The sequence below is a fragment of the Protopterus annectens genome, chromosome 3.part1 (genome assembly GCF_019279795.1).
Source record: "Protopterus annectens isolate FY-2018-M chromosome 3.part1, PAN1.0, whole genome shotgun sequence".
NCBI lineage: Eukaryota > Metazoa > Chordata > Ceratodontiformes > Protopteridae > Protopterus > Protopterus annectens.
In genome coordinates this window covers 68,255,193-68,276,236 of record NC_056732.1, presented here as the reverse complement: position 1 = coordinate 68,276,236, position 21,044 = coordinate 68,255,193, and the positions used below count along the sequence as shown (strand labels likewise).

At 41.8% G+C, this 21,044-nt stretch overlaps 1 protein-coding gene across 3 annotated transcripts in view; it reads left to right on the top strand.

Annotated features, from left to right (window-relative positions):
- Positions 1–15,989, top strand: part of NTAQ1 (N-terminal glutamine amidase 1) — an 868,727-nt gene extending 852,738 nt beyond the window's left edge. For all 3 annotated transcript variants that reach the window (XM_044066586.1, XM_044066585.1, XM_044066583.1), the window contains one exon: positions 15,745–15,989. In XM_044066586.1, the coding sequence (XP_043922521.1) occupies positions 15,745–15,848 (104 nt within the window). In that variant the 3' untranslated portion in view covers positions 15,849–15,989. The remainder of the gene's footprint in view (positions 1–15,744) is intronic.
- The last annotated feature ends 5,055 nt before the right edge of the window (positions 15,990–21,044 follow it).

Here is a 21,044-nt window from a genome sequence, read left to right as displayed (position 1 = left end):
GCAGAAGAGGTTTTAAAGAAAATGGAAGACAAAGCTAAATCTATGCAAACTGCAAAAGATTTCTTACAAGTGCAGCCACCCAGATTCAGTAGGCACTGGCCTACTAAAAATTGGTCCTTTCCTGTGTCCAACAGAGCCTCTCAAGGCAAATCCAGGTGCTCAAAAGGCTCTAGATACCAATCACAGGGTTCTTATAGGTCAAAGCAATGGGGTACCTCCACCTCCAAATCTGGAGGAAACAAAGCACAACTCTACAGTTAGCAGTCTCAATGACTTCCCTCTTCCATCACCAAGCACTTATTTTTTGGCAGCCCCCTTGGGGGGAAAATTAGCACTTCATGCTCAAAATTGGCAGTTAATTACCCAGGACAAGTGGGTTTCAAACATAGTATCCCAGGGGTGCAGATTTCATTTCCATACTTTGCCAATTCCAAACGGTTGGCCAGATCTGCCACAAAATCAATGGGTAGAGGCTCAGAAACAAGTTACGTCCCTCATGGATATGGGGGCTATTCATCCAGTACCAGAACAGGAAAAAGGACAAGGTTTTTATTCAAAACTGTTCCTGGTACCCAGAAAAGACAATGCCTGGCGTCCAATACTGGACTTATCAATTTTGAACACGTTCCTGGACATTCCAAAATTCAAAATGCTGACTTTACAACAGCTACTGCCTATGCTGGGCAGGAACGCTTGGTTAGTGACTCTATACTTAAAAGAGGCATACCTGCATATCCCAATAAGGGAATCATGCAGAAGATACCTCCGCTTCAAGGCAGGTTTTATGCATTACCAATTCTCTGCACTACCCTTTGGCTTATCTACTGCACCCAGGATCTTTACAAAGTGCCTGGCACCAGTAATTGCATTTTGAAGACAAAGAAGCATACAAATTTATCCTTACCTGGACGACTCTCGTATTCAAGCAGAGAACAAAGACATTCTTCTTCAACATCTGGCGTTTGTAAAAAGGCTTCTAACATGCCTAGGGTACACAGTAAATGAAAAGAAATCACAGCTGGTACCCTCTCAAAAAATTACATTCCTGGGTGCAAGCTTGAATACAGCTGCCCTGATGGCTTACCTTACGCCGGACAAACAAAGGCAACTGACTATATATTTCAAACAGATGACAACAAAAACCCAGTTATCTGCAAGACAAATTCAGCAGGGTTTGGGGTTCATGGCATCCTGCATTCTACTAATTCCATATGTAAGACTGCATATGAGGAAACTTCAGTGGTAACCTAAAAAGTTTATGGAGTCAACATTGTCACAGTCTGGAAACGATTCCCATCATTCCCTGCCTACAACAGGAGTTTCTTTGGTGGGCAGAGACATGTCACCAAAACAAGGGACTGTTATTCACTCTACCCCCTGCCACCCAAACCCTAACTACAGACACGTCAGACTATGCTTGGGGGGCCCACCTGGCGGGGAGCTGCATTCAGGGCATATGGAGCCCAAAACAAATGCATTTGCATATCAACCAGAAAGAGATGCTAGCTGTTCAGAATGGCCTGACAGCCTTCAAGGATTTACTTCATCCAGGACAACTACTGATAAAGACGGGCAACACCACGGTTATGTGGTACATAAACAAGCAGGGGGTACACATTCCTACCCCCTTTGCAGACTAGCCATGGCATTGTGGAACACAGCCTTGACTTAGCAAGTACATCTTCAAGCTCAATTCCTGCCAGGAAAACAAAATACTCTGGCAGACGACCTAAGCAGAAATCTTATGGACCCGCATGAGTGGAAACTGGATCCACAAATCTTCAGCATGGAAACACAGAAATGGGGGAGCCCAGACATAGATCTATTTGCCTCTCCCCAAAACTATCAACTGGACAAATTCTGCGCAAGGACTTATCACAGACAAGCATGGAAAGTGGATGCCCTGTCCTTCAGTTTAAAAAACCCATCGGTCTATGCCTTTCCCCCTCTGCCTCTTCTCTCCAAGGTCTTACTAAAGGTCAGACAGGAAAAAACAAAAATTATCCTAATTGCTCCAGACTGGCCTCGCCAGCACTGGTATCCTTTTCTAAGGAATATGTCTCAACTCCCTCCTTGGTACTTGCCTCAAATACCTCATCTACTGTCTCCACAAAAATTCCAAACGACAGAAGAAGAGCTGCCACACGTAAACCTTAATGCTTAATTTTATTAAAAAAATACAAATGCGTCCAGCGTTTTCGCAACCTGCAACAGGAAGCTTCATCAGAGGTGTAACATAGCGCGAGAATGCGCTTTAAATAGCAGTTTCAAAATACGTAAACATGCTATAACGTATTACATATGTTAAAAAAGTTTTAAAAAACAATGCAATATCTACAATCAATCACATAGTACATGTGTACTCAAAAAACTAACTGTGTATATTCTAAATTTCAACCACGAAAATTGTAAAATTAAAAGCCGTCACACTAACATAGTGTATACAGTATATATCCAAAAAACTGATTGACATGGTTATAAAGTACTGTGTTGTATACTTTATCTGTTGTAGTATAGTCAAATGGTAGATTATTTATACCCATTTGTAAATCATCTACTGTCTCAGCAGAACAGTCAAATTCTGCACACTCCGCTCCAAACTCTGAACCTTGCAACATGGCTGATCATGTAATTATTCAAACAACACCTCTCAGTAAATCTGTGATGGATGTCATTTTGGAAGCCAGAAGGCCTAGTACTAGAAAATTTTATGCTGATAAATGGAAGAGATTCTGTGCTTGGAACCAAGCACAAGGAATGGACAGAGCAAAACCAAATATCCCTCAGATTTTACAATACTTGACTGAGATGCTTGACAAGGGCCTATCTTTTTCTTCAATAAAAATCCATGCCTCTGCCATCTCGGCTCATTACAACACGGAGCCTCCCATCTTTTCTCATCCTCTGCTAAAACAGTATCTTAGAGGGACCAAAAATTTAAGGCCTCCCAGAAGATCACTAACTCCTGCATGGGACCTCAGTTTTGTGCTGGAACAACTCACCCTGCCTCCCTTTGAACCAGCAGCTACTGCGGATATAAAGTTTTTATCTTGGAGAACAGCTTTTCTTTCGGCAATCACTACAACAAGAAGTGTTTCAGAACTACAGGCTCTCATGGCTGTGGAGCCTTTTATTACATTTTACCCAGACAGGGTGTCCCTCAGAACCAATCCTTCCTTTACGCCTAAGGTGGTATCCAGTGTGGCTCTTAACCAAATGATTCACCTGCCAACATTTTACCCAAATCTGCAGAACAAGGGGGAGCGGGTTCTGCATTCTTTGGACGTACACAGACAACTAAGATTCTACTTAAACAAGACTAAATCTCTAAGAAAATCTGAGCAACTACTGGTGGCATTTGCTTCAGGATCAGAGGGGAAGGCTATATCAAAGCAGACTATTTCTAAGTGGATAAGCCACTGCATTCGTTTCTGCTACTTGCATCATGGTAAACCTGTGCCCAAAGGAATCAGGTCACATTCCACCAGGGCTGCATCTAACTCAGCTGCCTTTCTCAGGGGAGTTCCAACCAAAGACATTCTAGAAGCTGCTACTCAGAGCACTGTTCATACCTTCACAAAGCATTATCATTTGCCTCTCTTCTCTAAATCCAGGGCAGGCTTTGCCACTGCAGTTCTGCAGGGCCTTATAGCCGCTCCTAATGCTATTTTGTTCCATCCTCCCATCCATAGCTTTGGGATTCTACCCAAATGTAATGACTGCAACAGTGAAACACGAAGAACATAGTACAGTTGTGTACACTTACCATAAATGTAGATGTTCGAGTGTATTCACTGTTGCAGTCCGGATTACCCACCTGCCACCCCCCTTTTCTATAACTTCTCTTTCCTTCACTATATTCTAAAGCTTTTGTGGTGTATTTGCTTTTAGATGAAGGTAAAATTGATGTTGCTAAAAGTGCATTTACATATATTGCTGTTTATACACACACACACACACACACACATATATATATATATATATATATATATATATATATATATATATATATATATATATATATATATATATATATATATATATATTTGCTCCCCATTTGGGGGGCACCTGACATTGGGGGCAAGTAAAACTGAATAAAATGGCATCGGCTGCATGTTTTATACCCCTGACGACCTGACGTCATGGAAGAGGAGACAGCAACTGATGCAGGACCCAAGACTTTGTTATTCGGGCCGACTGAGGGCAACCTGCCAGCAGATTACCCAAATGTAATGACTGCAACAGTGAATACACTCGAATATCTACATTTATGGTAAGTGTACACAACTGTACTTTCTTTCTTCTTCTAGGGTGGGCGCCTCTTCTCTCATCGTAGGCTGTTTCTGGGACAGTACAGCTTCTGTGGGATTTTCTTCATTCTGAAATTGCTGGAAATACTTCTTCCATCTGCCTTTGATATCCTCTGGAGTGGTGAGCAGGTTGTTGCTGGCATCCCTTATGAAGGGTGTCTGACTATCTTCTTTATCTTTGCCTTGCAACCTGATATAGTTGCTTTGTGCCCCTTACTGAGTCACTTTCCAGAAGTTGGTACAGTGCCTATGATGCCCTATTCTTTGTTATTGCAACTTCTTTCTTGGTTTCAGATTTCACAATATTTTTCTTATTTCTGTTCAATAATATAAGGTCTTTTAAACATACTTTGTATATTTCTTTGAAAAATGCCATTTTAAAGCACAAGATCTGTAGGTTTGATTATAACTTTACAGTGCCTCATTCCATGCTTATAAGCGCAGCTACTGTAATGCTGTTTTTTTGTCCGGTGCTTTGTCTCCACTGCCAGTCAAGAATTATCCCCTCTCAGATAATTATCCCATTTGTTCCCCATCATTGGGTCAACAGTTGACTAGAAAGGGAGTGGGTCAGGGGTTTTCTAGTTAGCTTTACATTCCCTGTGGATATGCGACTTGCTGAGCCAGAGGGGGGGGGGTGCAATGGACTGTCTGTATTGGTTGTCCTTCTCTTCCACAAGGGACATTTCCAACAAGGAGTCCTGTTTACTCTTCTCAGACATGTGAAATGATTTCCCCTAGTTGCAGTTGGAGAAATCACATGTCCCTGTATTCTCCACAACCACCCACTGCCTTATCCGTTGCTTAGGAGTGGTGAGAGGGCCATGCTGCTTTTTTTTCTTTCTTTTCCTGCCTGGCTTCTCCAGTGTCAAGGCTGCAAATGGAACCCTGATTGCCAGGTTTCACAGTATGGGCTCCCTCCCTCAGTACGACAGAGTGAGGGCACCGCAGGGCTAATTTGAAATGATGCAGTATATTGCTGTCCTCCATTTTGGAGCCTTTCTTTGTTACAACACGTGTTCTTCTATTTTATATCAATGACTTTTACAATGCATCCTGCCTTTATTTATTTATTTATTTTTTTTCCTGTATTATTTAATTCAGATTTTATCTTATACACATTATTTTGCTGATTAATTATTTTAATCTGTGCAGTAGTTATTTCGCCTGCTCTGCACACAACATTTTTTTTAATTTCTTTTCCACAGAGTCTTGCCTAATTGTTCTCCTTCTTTCACCCAATCAGTCCATTAATTCCACATCCAGTGTGGGTGAGAGCCCATCAGCCTATTCATTCACTTAGCTGTAATGCCTAATCAGCCCATTTCTTCCCCTGGAGAGGGAAAGTTCAGGGAGTAGGAATGCAGGCCAGACCAGACAGCAAAGACCAGTGGACTCCCCTTCCTTCCCTTTGTTGATCCCACTCCCACTTCTGCTGCCATCTAGGAGCAGCATGCAGACCTCTGCCTGCATAGCTTGGCCTTTGGGCAGTGCATGGTCTGCAGGCTCAAATTCCATGGATGCTACGCTTAGGGCTCCGTCTACGTGTTACCCGTATAGCAAGCCAGAGCTACCACCCTCCCTTCAAGATGGATGAGTCCACAACAATTCCTCACCTCACATCCAGCTTCCTGTACTCATTTCCTCCAGTGCCCATGGTCATCCGCATTGCAGTCAGGGCTTCATCCCTTGGTATCATAGGAGTGTGGGGTTACATTTACAGCTTTTAATGTGCAGGTGTGTTTTTCCTTAAAAACATGCTCTTTTTCGTTATTTCAAATGCAACAAATTATTTTCTCTCTTATTGAAGAATGCAGCTTATCAAATTCACAGGGATAGGTTCCTGAGCCAGAGACTCCCCATACTCTGGAATAGACTGCCCGTACATGTCAAGCAGAGCGCCTCCTTGGCCCTCTTCAAAAGGAACCTTGACAATTGGATGGGAGATAAGAAATTCACCCCGGGGATCACGTCAGTCGCCCTGCTAGATAGGGGTCCAGGGAAGTAAATAGTGTGGGAAGAAATAGCCAGGGAATTGTTATGGCTAGGCTTGTATAGGCCCTAGGGCTGATAGCCTAGTACCAACCTATGAACATTCCTTATCCCTGTTCTTCTCAGTAACATATTCAATAGTCTCTGTAACACCTTGTGCTGTTGTGCAGAAAAGAATATCTAATAAGTGGTAAACTCTTTCTGGGCTGGTGATGATTGAATTTTCTCAGAATGCTGCTGTTTATCTTTCCTTTCATCAAGGAAAAAAGTGTTAAATACTATTAGGGCTTTTTTACCAGCAGAATACCAGGATGCTAAAATATATACTGTTTCAAACCTTTTGGATAATCTACTTGCACTGAGAAGTAAATCAAATTTCAGGATCTAAAACTTTTATTGTTCAGTCAAGTTTCCATCCTGCAATATAGGTGTTCCAGGTAGATATGTAGTTGAGCTGTATTTGCAGTAAGAATCGTATTCCTTTATTTATTTATTTATTTTATTTTATTTATTTATTTATTTATTTATTTATTTTATATCTGTGTACTGGGGTAGTGCACTGATGTCAATGGACCATTTGCAGGCACAGCCTGGGTGAATAGGGTCACATAAGAAATGAACAAATCATATTTACAGATACAAAGATATGCTACAACATTTAATTCAATAAGCTGTTAACAGTGTCAAAACATGAATGGAAAAATAGAATCATGCTTAGCAGGTGTAGCTATAATGACTGATATGACTTATGCTACATGGATAGCAGTGTGTCATCATATGGAGAAGTTTGAAGATAGAAGAGGCAAACACAAATGCCTGAAAGCAAATCTATTTCTTCACCTATGCAGACATTTCTGTTTTTTCCACTTCCTGTCACCGTGTCATGTCAGGAGATAACACACAATAGATATTGCCTGAACTCCATGAAGTCTGTATTGCAGCCTTGTTCTCTGAAACTTCTGTGTACCATGTGTCCCATTGTCTAGCAGTAGTTTAACGCTTAGCACTTGAGGTTCTCAGTTTTTGAAGTGCTTCTGAACTTACTGTCTGTGTGGATACTACAGACTGAGATACTTAACAGTTACAGAAGCTTGACTGATCAAGAGGAGCAGGCCACTGATGCTGATCGTGTTTCACTGTTGCAGTCATTACTCTTGGGTTATCCTGCTGGCAGGCTACCCGCAGTCAGTCTGAATTCCAAAGTCCTGGTCCGGCGTCGGTTGCTGTCGCCTCTTCCCTGATGTCAGTGCGCCAGGGGTATAAAAGATGCAGCCGACTCCATTTTCTTCAGTCTTTCTTGCCACGTGGTGCCCGAAGCAAAAGCAGTTTGCAAGTGCCGGTCGGCCGACTCCTGAGATTTTCAAATCCAAATTTCAGAACCGAAGTCTTCATTAAAGCTAAGTACCCCGTTGGGGAAACATTTTTCTTGCTCCAGACCGATGTCAGAAAAAGTTAACAATTGTATTTCTTGTGGGAAGCAAATACCTCATAAGGATTTTCACTCTTACTGTATTCCTTGCCTAGGCCCTGACCACATCGTTGCTAGCTGTTGGTTTTGTGCTAGATTTAACCAACGCACTATTAAGCGTCGGTTTGATTTTGCATTTCATTACTTTGGCCGAAGCTTTAATTATATAATGCCGTTGGAACAGCCGACGACCAGAGTTCACAAAAACGCAAGGATAAAGGATAGGCATCCGAGGTCCAAAACCGACGACAAGGCCTCAGTTAGGCCAGTCGCCAGTTCTCAGTGAGGTGCTTTCGCAGCCCTGGCGCCCACTACCTCAGAGCCACAGGCCACTTCCGACTCCCACGTGGAGCCGACTGGGCCTCTGGTACTCAAGGTATTGGACACTCGGAAATCATTCCCTCAAATGGGTCCGGAGCCGCTGAGCAGACATCAGCTTCAGAGGGTGTCTTCAGACCTCCACAGTTATATGTTAAACCATCTTCAGCTTCAAAGACAAAGACTAAAGCAGCTCTAAAGACAAAGAAACAAGTACAGCACTCTTCTACTCAGACTTCCATGCCTAAAAAACAGATGCTCAAAATGGCCGAATACCTAATTACTTTGATCAGGGGTTCCCATCCCCCTCCTGATAAGAGGCCTAGGCAAGAGACAGAATATAATTCTTCTGATCAGGTTTCTATTTCCACTGATTCCTCTTCTGAACAGGATTATTCTGTTCCTCCCTATGAGGATTCTGATGCTGAAGAATCCATTCCTTCAGCCTCCCCTCCTGAAGATTATTCTTTTGGGGAAACCCTGCATACCATGAGGGAGCATTTCCACTGAGAGAGCCAAGATTACTCAGAATCTAAGAAAAGGCTCAGAGACTTTCTGCTTCTTCCTCAGCACAGACCCCTTGCTGTTCCTCCTGTTCTAGATATTGTAGATGATGTATTTTCAGAGTCCGGCCTGTCCCCTGACTCTTTCCCACCTACATCTGCTAAGCCAGACAGATAATACAGGGTCCCAGATTCTCATAAATTCCTATACAAAAACCCCACTGCTGACCCAGAAACTATATCTCAGGGTCCCAAAGGGGTCAAAGCTTCCACTGCAAAAAAACCCTGTCCCATCTGATAGGGATTCTAGGGCACTGGACAGATGGGGGAAAAAAGTTTGCACTTCTGCTACCTTGGCTGTAAGGGCTTTAAATTGTCAGTTTCATATGCTTAAATATCAGCAATACTTAATGTCACTGCTTAAACAGAAAATGTTGCCAAATTCTGAAAGTTCAGAGAACAAGGAAATGCAGGATTTATTGCATGCAGCTGAACAAGTGGGAAAGCATACTTTGCAATGTGGTTATGATTCACTGGAGGCCTCTTGCAGGGCCGCTGTTACAGGTTCTGTTATTAGAAGGCATGCTTGGTTAAAGGAACAGAATCTGCCTGTTCATGTTAAAGCAAAATTATTAGATGCTCCTTTACAGCATGATACTTTGGTGCTAAAGCAGAAGAGGTGTTGAAGAAAATGAAGGATAAAGCGAAATCCATGCAGACAGTTAAGGATTTCTTACAAGTACAGCCACCCAGATTTAGCAGGAAATGGCCTTCAAAATATTGGTCCTTTCCAGTGTCAGAGAGGCCACAAAGAGGCAGATACAGACGTCCCAGAGGCAGATCTCAGCCCCAAGGCTCATACAGGCCTAAACAATGAGGTGCTCCTACCTCCAAAAGCAGAGAAGACAAATCGCAGCCATACAGGAAACAGTCCCAATGACTTTCCTCTGCCAGATCCAAGCACTTTTCTTTTGGCAGCCCCCTTGGGGGGGAAACTAGCACTTTTTTCACCAAACTGGGAAATGATTACCCAAGACAAATGGGTCTTGAACATAGTGTCCCAAGGCTACAGGTTCCATTTTCATACCCTACCAAGGGCAAAAAGTATGCCAGACCTACCACACAATCCGTGGGCAGAGGCACAAAAAGCAAATTACAGCCCTCATGGACATGGGGGCCATTCAACAAGTACCACATCAAGAGCAGGGGCAAGGACTTTTCTTAGTGCCCAGAAAGGACAAAACCTGGTGACCAGTACTGGACCTGTCTATACTAAACACGTTTCTGGAGGTTCCAAAATTCAAGATGTTGACTCTACAGCAGCTACTGCCCATGCTGGGCAAGAAAGCTTGGCTCGTAACTTTGGACCTACCTGCATGTCCCAATCAGACAATCCTGCAGAAGATACCTCAGATTCATAGCTGGCTGAATGCACTACCAATTCTCTGCACTGCCCTTTGGCTTATCTACTGCGCCCAGGGTCTTCACAAAATGCCTGGTACCAGTAATTGCATTTTTCAGACAAAGAGGAATTCAAATCTATCCCTACTTGGACGACTGCCTTATTCATGCAGAGAACAAAGACATTCTTCTAAAGCATCTGGCGTTTGTAAAAAGATTACTAATTTGCCTAGGGTGCACAGTAAACGAAAATAAATCAAAACTAGTACCCTCTCAAGAGATAATATTCCTGGGTGCAAGCTTAAATACAACTGCCCAGATGGCGTATCTCACGCTAGACAAACAAAGGCAACTGACTTCTTACTTCAAAAAGTTGGGAACAAAGACCCAGTTATCTGCAAGGAAAATCCTGCAGGCCTTGGGCTTCATGGCATCCTGCATTCTACTAATTCCATATGCCAGACTGCATATGAGGAAACTACAATGGTATCTAAAAAGCGTTTGGACTCAGCATTGCCACAGCCTGGAGACAGTAATTACCCTCATTCCTGCCTGCAACAGGAGTTTCGATGGTGGGCACAGGCCTGTCACCACAACAAGCGTCTGCCATTCACTTTACCCACAGCCAGACAGACACTGACAATGGATGCATCAGATTATGCCTGGGGGGCCCATATGGCAGGAAAATGTATTCAGGGCACATGACCTGAAAGCCAGATGCATCTTCACATCAATCAAAAAGAGATGCTAGCTGTTCAGAATGCCCTGACAGCTTTCAAAGATCCACTTCATCCAGGACAGCTACTGATAAAGACGGACAATACTACAGTCATGTGGTACATAAACAAGCAAGGAGGCACACATTCCTACCCCCTCTGCAGACAAGCAAAGACCCTATGGGACACAGCATTGACTTATCAAGTTCACCTGCAAGCACAGTTCCTGCCAGGAAAAACAAATACTCTGGCAGACGAACTAAGAAGAAACCTCATGGATCCCCACGAGTGGAAACTGGATCCACAAGTCTTCACCATGATAACAAGGAAATGGGGATGCCCAGACATATATCTATTTGCCTCCCCTCACAACTGCCAATTACAGAGATTTTGCACAAGGATTTATCACAAACAAGCATGGAGAGTGGACGCCCTATTCTTCAGCTGGAAATATCTAACAGTATATGCCTTTCCTCCACTGCCTCTCCTTCCCAGGGTACTCTTAAAGGTCAGACAAGAGAAGCCAAAAAGATACTGATTGCACCAGACTGGCCACGCCAGCACTGGTACCCAGTCCTAAAGAGCTTGTCTCAAGGTCCAGCATGGATATTGCCTCAAACTTCTCACTTGCTGACCCAACAAAACAATCAGATCCTGCACAGCCAACTCAGGACCTTAAATCTGGCAGCATGGCGGATAATGTAGCCATTCAGAACACTCCTCTTTCAAAAGCTGTTATGGATGTTATATTGGAGGCTAGGAGGCCCAGTACCAGAAAATCTTATGCAGAAAAATGGAAGAGATTCTGTGCTTGGGAACCAGGAACAAGGCATTGACACGTATGTACCAAATATCCCTCAGATTTTACAATACCTAACTGAGATGCTGGATAAAGGCTTTTCCTTTTCATCAATTAAGATTCATGCCTCTGCCATTTCAGCCCATTACAATACGGAACCACCTATCTTTTCTCATCCTTTAAGACAGTACCTCAGAGGGGCCAAAAACATCAGGCCTGTAAGGAGAGCACCAATTCCGGCATGGGACCTCAATTATGTCTTGGAGAAACTCACACTTCTTCCTTTTGAGCCAGCCTCAATAGCTGATATAAAATTCTTATCCTGGAAAACAGCTCTGCTCCTAGCAATAACCTCTGCAAGACGAGTCTCAGAGTTACAAGCACTCATGGCTGTGGAAACTTTTATCATTTTTCATCCAGTCAGGGTTTCTCTGAGGACAAACCCAACATTTATGCCTAAGGTGGTGTCCACAGTGGCCCTCAACCAAACCATTCACTTGCCTACCTTTTATCCAAACCCACAGAACAAGAGTGAGAAAATTCTCTATTCTTTGGACATACACAGGCAGCTACGCTTCTACTTGAACAGAACTAAAGCTTTCAGAAAGACTGAGCAACTTTTAGTGTCATATGCTGCAGGATCACAAGGAAAGGCTATCTCAAAACAGACTATTTCTAAATGGATAGCCCATTACATCCGATTCTGCTATTCTCAGCATGGCAAATCAGTGCCTAAGGACATTAAGCCTCATTCTACCAGAGCAGCAGCCACTTCAGCAGCCTTCCTCAGAGGAGTACCAACAAAAGACATCTTAGAGGCTGCACATTGGAGTTCAGTGTACACTTTTACAAAGCACTACCACTTACCTCTTTACTTTAAATCCAGAGCAGGCTTTGCCACTGCAGTTCTGCAGGGCCTCATAGCCTCTCCTAATCCTATTTAGCCCAGCCTCCCATCCTCAGCTTTGGGATTCAACCCAAGAGTAATGACTGCAACAGTGAAACACGATGAACATAGTACAGTTGTGTACCTACCATAAATGTAGATGTTTGAGTGTATTCACTGTTGCAGTCCAGGTTGCCCTCCCTCCGTCCCCTTTTCTTTGGCTGGGGTTTATCTGTACTTCTCTATTCTATACAACCTGTGTGCTGTATTTGCTTGTAGATGAAGGAAATGTTTCTTTAATGCATGTATATTTATTGGCATTATATATTTAACCTACCCTTTTGGGGGCGCCTGACATCTGGGGCAAGAAAAACTGAAGAAAATGGCGTTGGCTGCATCTTTTATACCCCTGGTGCACTGACGTCAGGGAAGAGGCGACAGCAGCCGACGCCGGACCAGGACTTTGGAATTCAGGCCAACTGCGGGTAGCCTGCCAACAGGATAACCCAAGAGTAATGACTGCAACAGTGAATACACTCGAACATCTGCATTTATGGTAGGTACACAACTGTACTTTCAGAAGAAGAGGAAGCAATATCATTATTATAGTGGTAAGAACATAGGTCTGGTAAATGGCATTTTAACAAGTGATCATGAGTCTGCAAAATGAGATGTAAAAAAAATGCAAAAATAAATTGCTGGGAAATGGGAAGACCTAAGAGGTGTTTGAATAGACGCAGAGTATGTTAAAATTGAGGAGAATAAGAGACTTAGCAGCCATCTCTGCAGTGGAAAGACATTTAGAAGAATATTGTTATGATGGATAGCAAATGATGCAATATGGAAAAGACACGTGTGCTGTTGTCTCATTTCAGGAGTACTGCTTCGGAGTATAAGTTATGAGCCTGTGTTAGTCAGCATGCGGTGGGGGGAGGCTTGAGAAGTATGCTGAAATTTTTAAAGATGAGATAGGCAGTCCCTTATATTAAAGCTGCTGTCAGTAAACCTGGAGATTTCTTCAAAAGGTTGTAAAGCTCATTTTTGGCATTTTCTATGAAAGAATAAGATGAAGATACATTGAGTACATTGAAAAACATTGACCTAGTTTTATTACTGAATCATAATGAATAGGTTGCAGTAGTAAGAATTTTGTTTATTTGGAGAGTATTATAAATATAATCAATACAGAAATGTATCTTTTATAAAGGATTGAAGGACTTCTTGCTTATAGTGTTATGGGAACTAAACCTGGCTTCAGTTTCATATTTTGCTTGAGGGTGTGTTTAAGACCTATGTAACTTAGAGTATGCATAAAAAGTTGTTGATAAACTGCCTTCTGAAGTTTGTTCTGTTTCAGGAATTTTTTAGGAACTAATGTAAAATCTCTTGAAGATTTAGAAGTTGTTTGTCTGGACATTTTAGTAGATGAGGCAGAACTGAACAAGAGTATTTGAGAAACCTGCTGATTCAGCATAATCTGCAGCAGACATGGAAAAATATTAAAGTGCAAAGTTGTTTAAAAAGAGTAAGTGTATATAGGGCATGATTATTGAGAAAGCCATTTATCCATCTTCTGAGAAGTTCAAAGCTTTTAGAGAAGTGCCCTTACCAAGTTGCTTGAGGGGCTGAAGGAATTTCTAGGCCTTGTGAATTATCGTGGAAATTGTTTTCTTTATCAGAATAATGTACTATCTGCTTTACACAAGTTGCTGCAGAATCAAATGGAATGGAAGTGAAAAGGAAGCACCTGACAAATGTATGACTGTTGAGCATGTGAGAAAATCTTGTACATGTGAACAAATAATTATCACTTTACTTTGTGTTGTGATGCTTCACTACTTGGTGTGAAAGTCAGCAAATAGAGACTAATGTTGAAGTGAAACCCCGAACCCATGTGAAATATGGGGAAAGGGGTTGAGGCTGGATGGACGGGGAAGAACACATTGAAGCATATGTATTTTAACTATTACCAGCTGAAAATAAGTATTCATAAAGTAAGAATTCAGCATTAACCCATATTTTAGAACTAGGCAATCTCATCCCCATAGAGTAGGAAATGTAAGCTGTTGATAGATTCACAGATGTAGATAGCCCCTTCTTGTTTTGCTTGGGTGAAATTTAAGCTTATCTGTGGCGACAGCATGAATCCACAGATTGGTAATCATTTTGTTAGTGAGAAATTAATTGTCTTGAGTGTAGAGCATCTGAGCTACACAGGAATGTTGGTCTTTTCAATTTTCTTTTTCCTGACATTTCATGAAGGAACTGATGCAGTATTCTGGCAGCATGTACATGGCTCACTGAGCCAGTGTGTAGTATGTATAGGTAAAGAATATTACAAAAATATTACAAAATTAGTAAGTATGCAGTGGATGGTTGGCTAGAACAGATGGATGAGAGTCTAAATAATGTTTTGTCTAAGCTGTTGTGTCTTTCGGCTTTTCCCGGTTAGGGGCCGCCACAGCGGAACTCCGGTCCGCTAATGATTGGCAGTAGATTTTTACGTGCCGAGTTGTCAGCCCTGACGCACAACCTTCGACGAAGGAACGCCCATTCGTGTATGACTCCACACAGAAGACGCTCTAGCTGAGACTCGAACAGGACAACGTCTTACTGTGAGGCAACAACGCTACTGCAGCACCACCACCGCAGTACAATGTTTTGTCTAAGTATGTTTTGTAAAAGTAAGTATGAATTGTTGATACTATATGGTCAACTTCTACAGGTAACCAAAGTAAAATCATACCAACAAAGCAAAGAATATCTTTCTTAAAATCATTTCTTAATATGGTAGAATAGTTAAACTGAGTGGTTTAGCTTATAATTGTGTTTGGCGGCTGACAGTGGATGATGGCATGGAAAAGATACTCATAGAGTGCCAGCAGTGTTAAAAAGACTAAAAAAAATGTCAAGTTATGTTACATCTCTGGGGAGTTTTGATGTAGTGCTGTAAAAGACTACAGTTAGTTTAGAGGATTAAGGCTCTGAACTGTTAATGAACTGCTTCCTGTAGTCACGGATATAGGCTTCGAGTCATTTCACTTCCAGGAGGGCTTGCATGAAGATTTAGAAGTGTGCAATGCATACAGCTTACAAAAAAGGTAAGGTTGTGTTTCTTTTCCTTTTAACCCCAAAACTTATTTCAAATTAGAGAATTGTCACAGTATCCATGCTTAATTTTATAAAGCCAACTTTCAGTTTTGTCTTTGATTTTATTGTATATTAATTGAGTAAGATCTACTAAATAAAAGTATTTGAACTTTCAAGTAGCTTAGTCAGAGTTGCTGGCAGTCATATGAAGATTAAACCTGCAATGTGAACTTAGTTTCTCTTTCACTTTTTTCCTTTTAGATTCAAAGATGAACCTAGATGATTTTATCAGCATGAATCCTGAAGTAGGATGGGGTGATGTTTTCACACTCACAGAATTTATAAACAAGTTTGGACAAGTATAATGTAAAGGTGGAGTTAATGTAGAAAAGAAGAGCTGGAAGACCTGGATGTCATTGCTGAAGACAAGGAATGTAAAATAATTTTAAATAAAATATCTAAATGTAATTAACCACAGTGAAGAATAAAATATTAAGTATAACACATGAGAGTGTCCTATTCAGGATGTGTTGTGAATGGAGCTTAAACGTGTATGCTGTAGTCAATATGCTACTTTTAACAGTATTCATGGTCATTGGGAATATCATATGTGACACTGATTTGATTTAGAAATAGCTTTCCAAGTTGAGAAAAAAACACAAGCAAAATATATTTATTATTTTTGTTCACTCACTGTAGTTACAGTCTGTTTTTTATCATGCTACTATGCGTGCATAAGCATGCTTGACTGTGGATTATACTTTTGCCTTTTGATTGTCCAGGAGAGAGTTGTGTGTGAAAGACATACATAGATACCAGTGTGTGTTTTTGTGTGTATACTTACATATTCATGTGTGTATGTAGCCATCCCAGGATGTTGAAATAGATATGGGGCCACATTCAATAAAGACTACACTAAGTATACATGATATATATTAAATAATTCCTGTGCCCTGGACCAGCTCATTCTGACCCCCACTAGAGGAAACAACATCCTCAACCTCATTGTCAACAACAAGGGAGACCATTGCTCCACACCTATAGTCAATTTCTCCCTGGTTAAATCTGACCACAAACTGAACACCATGGAAATCTCCATCTCACCTACACCCTCTGCTAAGGAGACCACCCTGAAAAACTTCTCTAAAGCCGACTTTGGGCACCTAAAAACAGAGGTAGCTAACTTCTCAGTACCCATGCCAGTGGAAAATAGCTGCATGACTGCCAAATCATACACCAATGCACTGTACGAGCCTGTACACAAATGCATGGACCTTGCCATACCAAATAGAACTAAGACGCTCTCCTCCAAAAAAAGAAAGCCAATCTGGTGGTCCCCAACCATCAATAAACTCTACAACAGAAGGAAGAAACTGTTGCAGAAATAAATTAAGTCACAAGACTGGAAAACCTCCCTTATCAGGCTCAGCAAAAAGCTGAGCTCCCTTATCAAATCCTCAAAAGCCAGCTATGAAGGCAGAATTACGTCTGACACTAAAAACAACTACAAAGCCTTGTATAGCTATATCAGAAACCTCAAAGGCAATACCCAGATTTGCTCTGAGTTATTGCACAATGGCACCTCCTTTACTGAGCCAACAGATATAGCCAACATACTGGCCGACAGATTCAGTGCCAACTTTACTCCCCCCAAGAGCCTCATCACAATACCAAAAGAAAGTCTGGTACCCACCATTTCTGTAGCACAGGTAAAAGCTGCATTGTCCAAAGCCAAGAAGACAGTGTCCACGGGACCTGATAATATCCTTGGCTGTGTCTTACATGAGCTACAAAATTAACTGGCACCACATCTTGTGTGCCCTGTTCAATCACAGCCTTACCTCAGGCTAGGTCCCTAACAAATGGCGCACTGCTACAGTCATCCCACTCCATAAAAGGCGAGCAACTACAGACCCTGAGAACTATCGCCCCATTAGCCTGATGTCTGGTATGCAAAGCTATGGAGTGCATCATCATGGACCTGCTTAACAAATATATAGGCAATCTCCAAACTCTTGACCTCACACAGTTTGGCTTTGTCAAGGGGAGATCCTGCCTGCTGAACCTGGTTGACTTCGAGGCAGTCACCAAGGCTATGGATGAGGGTATAGGCAGTGCATACAGCCTACCCCACTTAGGTATCATTGATAAACTCGCCAAACTAGGCATCAATCCATACATTACTAGGTGGGTTGCAAACTGGCTCACAGGCAGGATCCACAGAGTGAAAGTTGCGGATTCCAAGTCAGACTGTCGACCAGTCATGAGTGGAGTCCCACAGGGCTCGCTGCTGGGCCCACTCCTGTTTGGCATCTACTTCTCAGAAGTCCAGGCCAACACAAAAGGATTTTGGCTGACCAAGTTCGCTGATGACGTCAAGCTAGGAGTCATTATGAACTCCCCAAGTGATGCAGACATCCTACAAAAGGGCCTCTCTGAGACCAATGACCTGAAGCTGAACACCAAAAAATGTGTTATCATCCCCCTTTGGAATAAACTCCGTTCCCACAAATTACCATGTTGATGGGAGCTCACTGAACACTGAAGGGGGCTATAAGAGATCTGGACACCCAGGTCGACAGCCACCTCACCTTCGACCACCACATTGCCACTGTGGTCAGAAAGTCCTTCGACGTGGCATATCTTATAACCAAAGGTTTCGCATCCAGGAATAAAGAAGTCATCATCCTTCTCTACTTTTCCTTCATTAGACCAGTCATCGAATATAACTGCATGTTTGGCATGTACCTGACCAAACTCCTACAACAGCCGGAGAAGCCAAAAAAGTACCTCACAAGAAGGATCCTAGGCCTTAAACACATGTCCTACATGGACAGACTCAAGAAACTTCAGCTGTTCTCAGTCTCTTATTGTCTACTTAGAGGTGATCTCTGCTTGACCTACAAAGCCATGTCCGACCAGCCCTACTTGAAATGCTACACCTAAAGAAATCCCAATTCCCCAGCGCCACATGCTCCAGAAATCACAAACTCATTACCACAATTAACAGAACATGCTGGAGGGGTAGGTTCATCTCCCAAAGACTGCCCATACTCTGGAATAAGCTTCTCATTCATGTCAAGCAGAGCACCTCACTGGCCCTCTTCAAGAGAAATCTTGATGACTGGATGGGTAACAGAAAGTTCGCTCCAGGGAACATTCCAGTTGCCCTGTTGGATAGGGGCACTGTGAACTAACATCAGGTTACACGGTGCCTGGGCAATTTTTTGAGCTAGGCTTGTAAAGGCTTGTAAGGCCATTAGCCTAGTACACACCTATGAACCTATGAAGAACATTCTTATCACATTTTTTGTGCTTTCTAGTCACTCAGAAAGATTACACTAAGTGTACATGTAATCTAAAGTTTTGGTAACCTTTGTCTACTTCTCACTCCTACCCAACATGGATTTAGACCAGCCCATAGTACAATAACTGCCATCCTCTCATTCACTAACCTCATCGACCAGAACAGGAATTTAGGCAAACTAACATCAGCCATATTTTTAAACCTATCAAAAGCTTTTGACATGGTAAACCACCCCAAACTTCTTGAGTCCCTCTCAGACCTTGGACTATCCACTCACTCACTAGCCTGGTTTCAGAATTACGTACTAGGTAGGCAGCAAGCAGTCAGGTGGGATAACAAACTATCCACACAGCTTCCTATTACAACTGGAGTCCCACAAGGGTCAATTTTAGGACCTCTATTATTTTCCATCTTCATTAATGATCTCAACAGGATCACTCAAGATGCAACTGTCATACAATATGCTGACGACTCAACACTAGTTTGCTCAGCCAACAACCCTTTCACACTTTTCTCCATTACCCAACAAGTCTTCAAAACCACTGAGGCTTGGTTTCTCAGTAAAAATCTGTTACTGAATCCCAAACAGACCAAATTATTAATTTTCAAACCAAATAAGTCCAACTTAGACAGATACTTTCAGTATTATGTCTAGGTGATGGTACCATTATCTCCTCGGACTCCCACACAAAACTACTAGGTTTGTCACAATTGGCAACAAAATGAAGTTTGACCTTCACATAAATCAAACTATCAAAAATATACACAAAAAAACTAGACAGTTTGTACAAAAATAAAACATACCTAAATCAACAGACTAAAATTGCTATGGCTCAAACTCTGCTCCTATCCACACTTTTATATGCTGCTCCCATCTTCATCAACCTATCCAAAACAGAAATTACAAAACTAGACACGTTACAATCAAACTGCCAGATTTGCCACAAATGCACCCTACCATTCCCATCATTGCCACTGACTACATCAACTAAATTGGCTTGAACTTCCAAATTTCATTACTTTCCATCAACTAGTTTTCGCTCAAAAACTCCTACTATATCCTGAAAAAATACCAGCACTATCTAATTTGCTTAAAAAACATGAAAACCTGAGATAACTATGCTCTAGTGACAAAACCTTAATCAAGATAACCAAATCCAACAACTCAGCAGACGATTCCCTATTTCCTAACTACATAGGTAAAATCTGGAACTCACTGCCCCCTGCTATTACCTCAGCAAACTCTATCATTAAATTTATACTACTACTAAAGGAACACCTATTTATCAAGAGACAATGCCCATGCCTTCCCCCAGATTGACCCTCTATACCTGCTTCCTTCCTCAGGACATTCTCTATCAACCTCATCATAGTAACTTACTTCATCTACTAGTAATCTTACTATGCTAACCTCATCTACCAGCAGTCCTACTATACTCTAAATAACTCTTTACTACTCTTTGTACTCCCCATTTCTTTCTAACCACACCATACTTAAATACAATATTGTGAATTTGTGCATATTCCTGGGTAAATTATGCATACTCCCATTTATGTCACTACTGGTCAAGTAGAAATTACTGGGCATACAACTAACGTGTCCTTCTACTACAATTTACAAGCTAAATTTTTTTTGTCATTGTAATGCTAAAGTGTTATGTTTTGTACTTGTTCTCTGTATTTGTGAAATGACTCTGTATGTGTTACATGGCTTTATATATTAACTAACTGTGGAGCTTTTCTCCCCGGGCCTCCGCTGAAAATGGACATGCATCCAGTCAGATTCTCCCGGTCAACAAATGTAAAATAAAATAAATAAAAAGTGTATCCCCGTCAGTATCTAAAGCCGCAAGAATATCAGTAGGAAAACTAAAATTAGGAGGAAGACTGTGTGAGTTATGTCTGTGTTGTCTGTTCAATCAGAACAGTGTACAGTTAGTGCAGGCATTATTGAAACATGGGGATGGTGTACTTCAAGGCCTGCGTGAAGTCTATGATTATAATGAGTAGTGAAATTGGACCACACGTGAGATTGACAACTATGTGGGCTCATATGTTGTCCACAGGATTTTGATTCCAGTATGGCTTCAACCAGGGTTCATTGTGCAGTTCTAATATGATTTAGCAGTTAATTTCTAGACCAATACATCTAGGAAGCAAAGATGTTTCCACATGGGACAGTTGCTCATTGTTTGAGTGTTTTTTGTTATACCATCATTTTTGTTTATTTACTGAAGCAAGTCCTTTTTGTCCT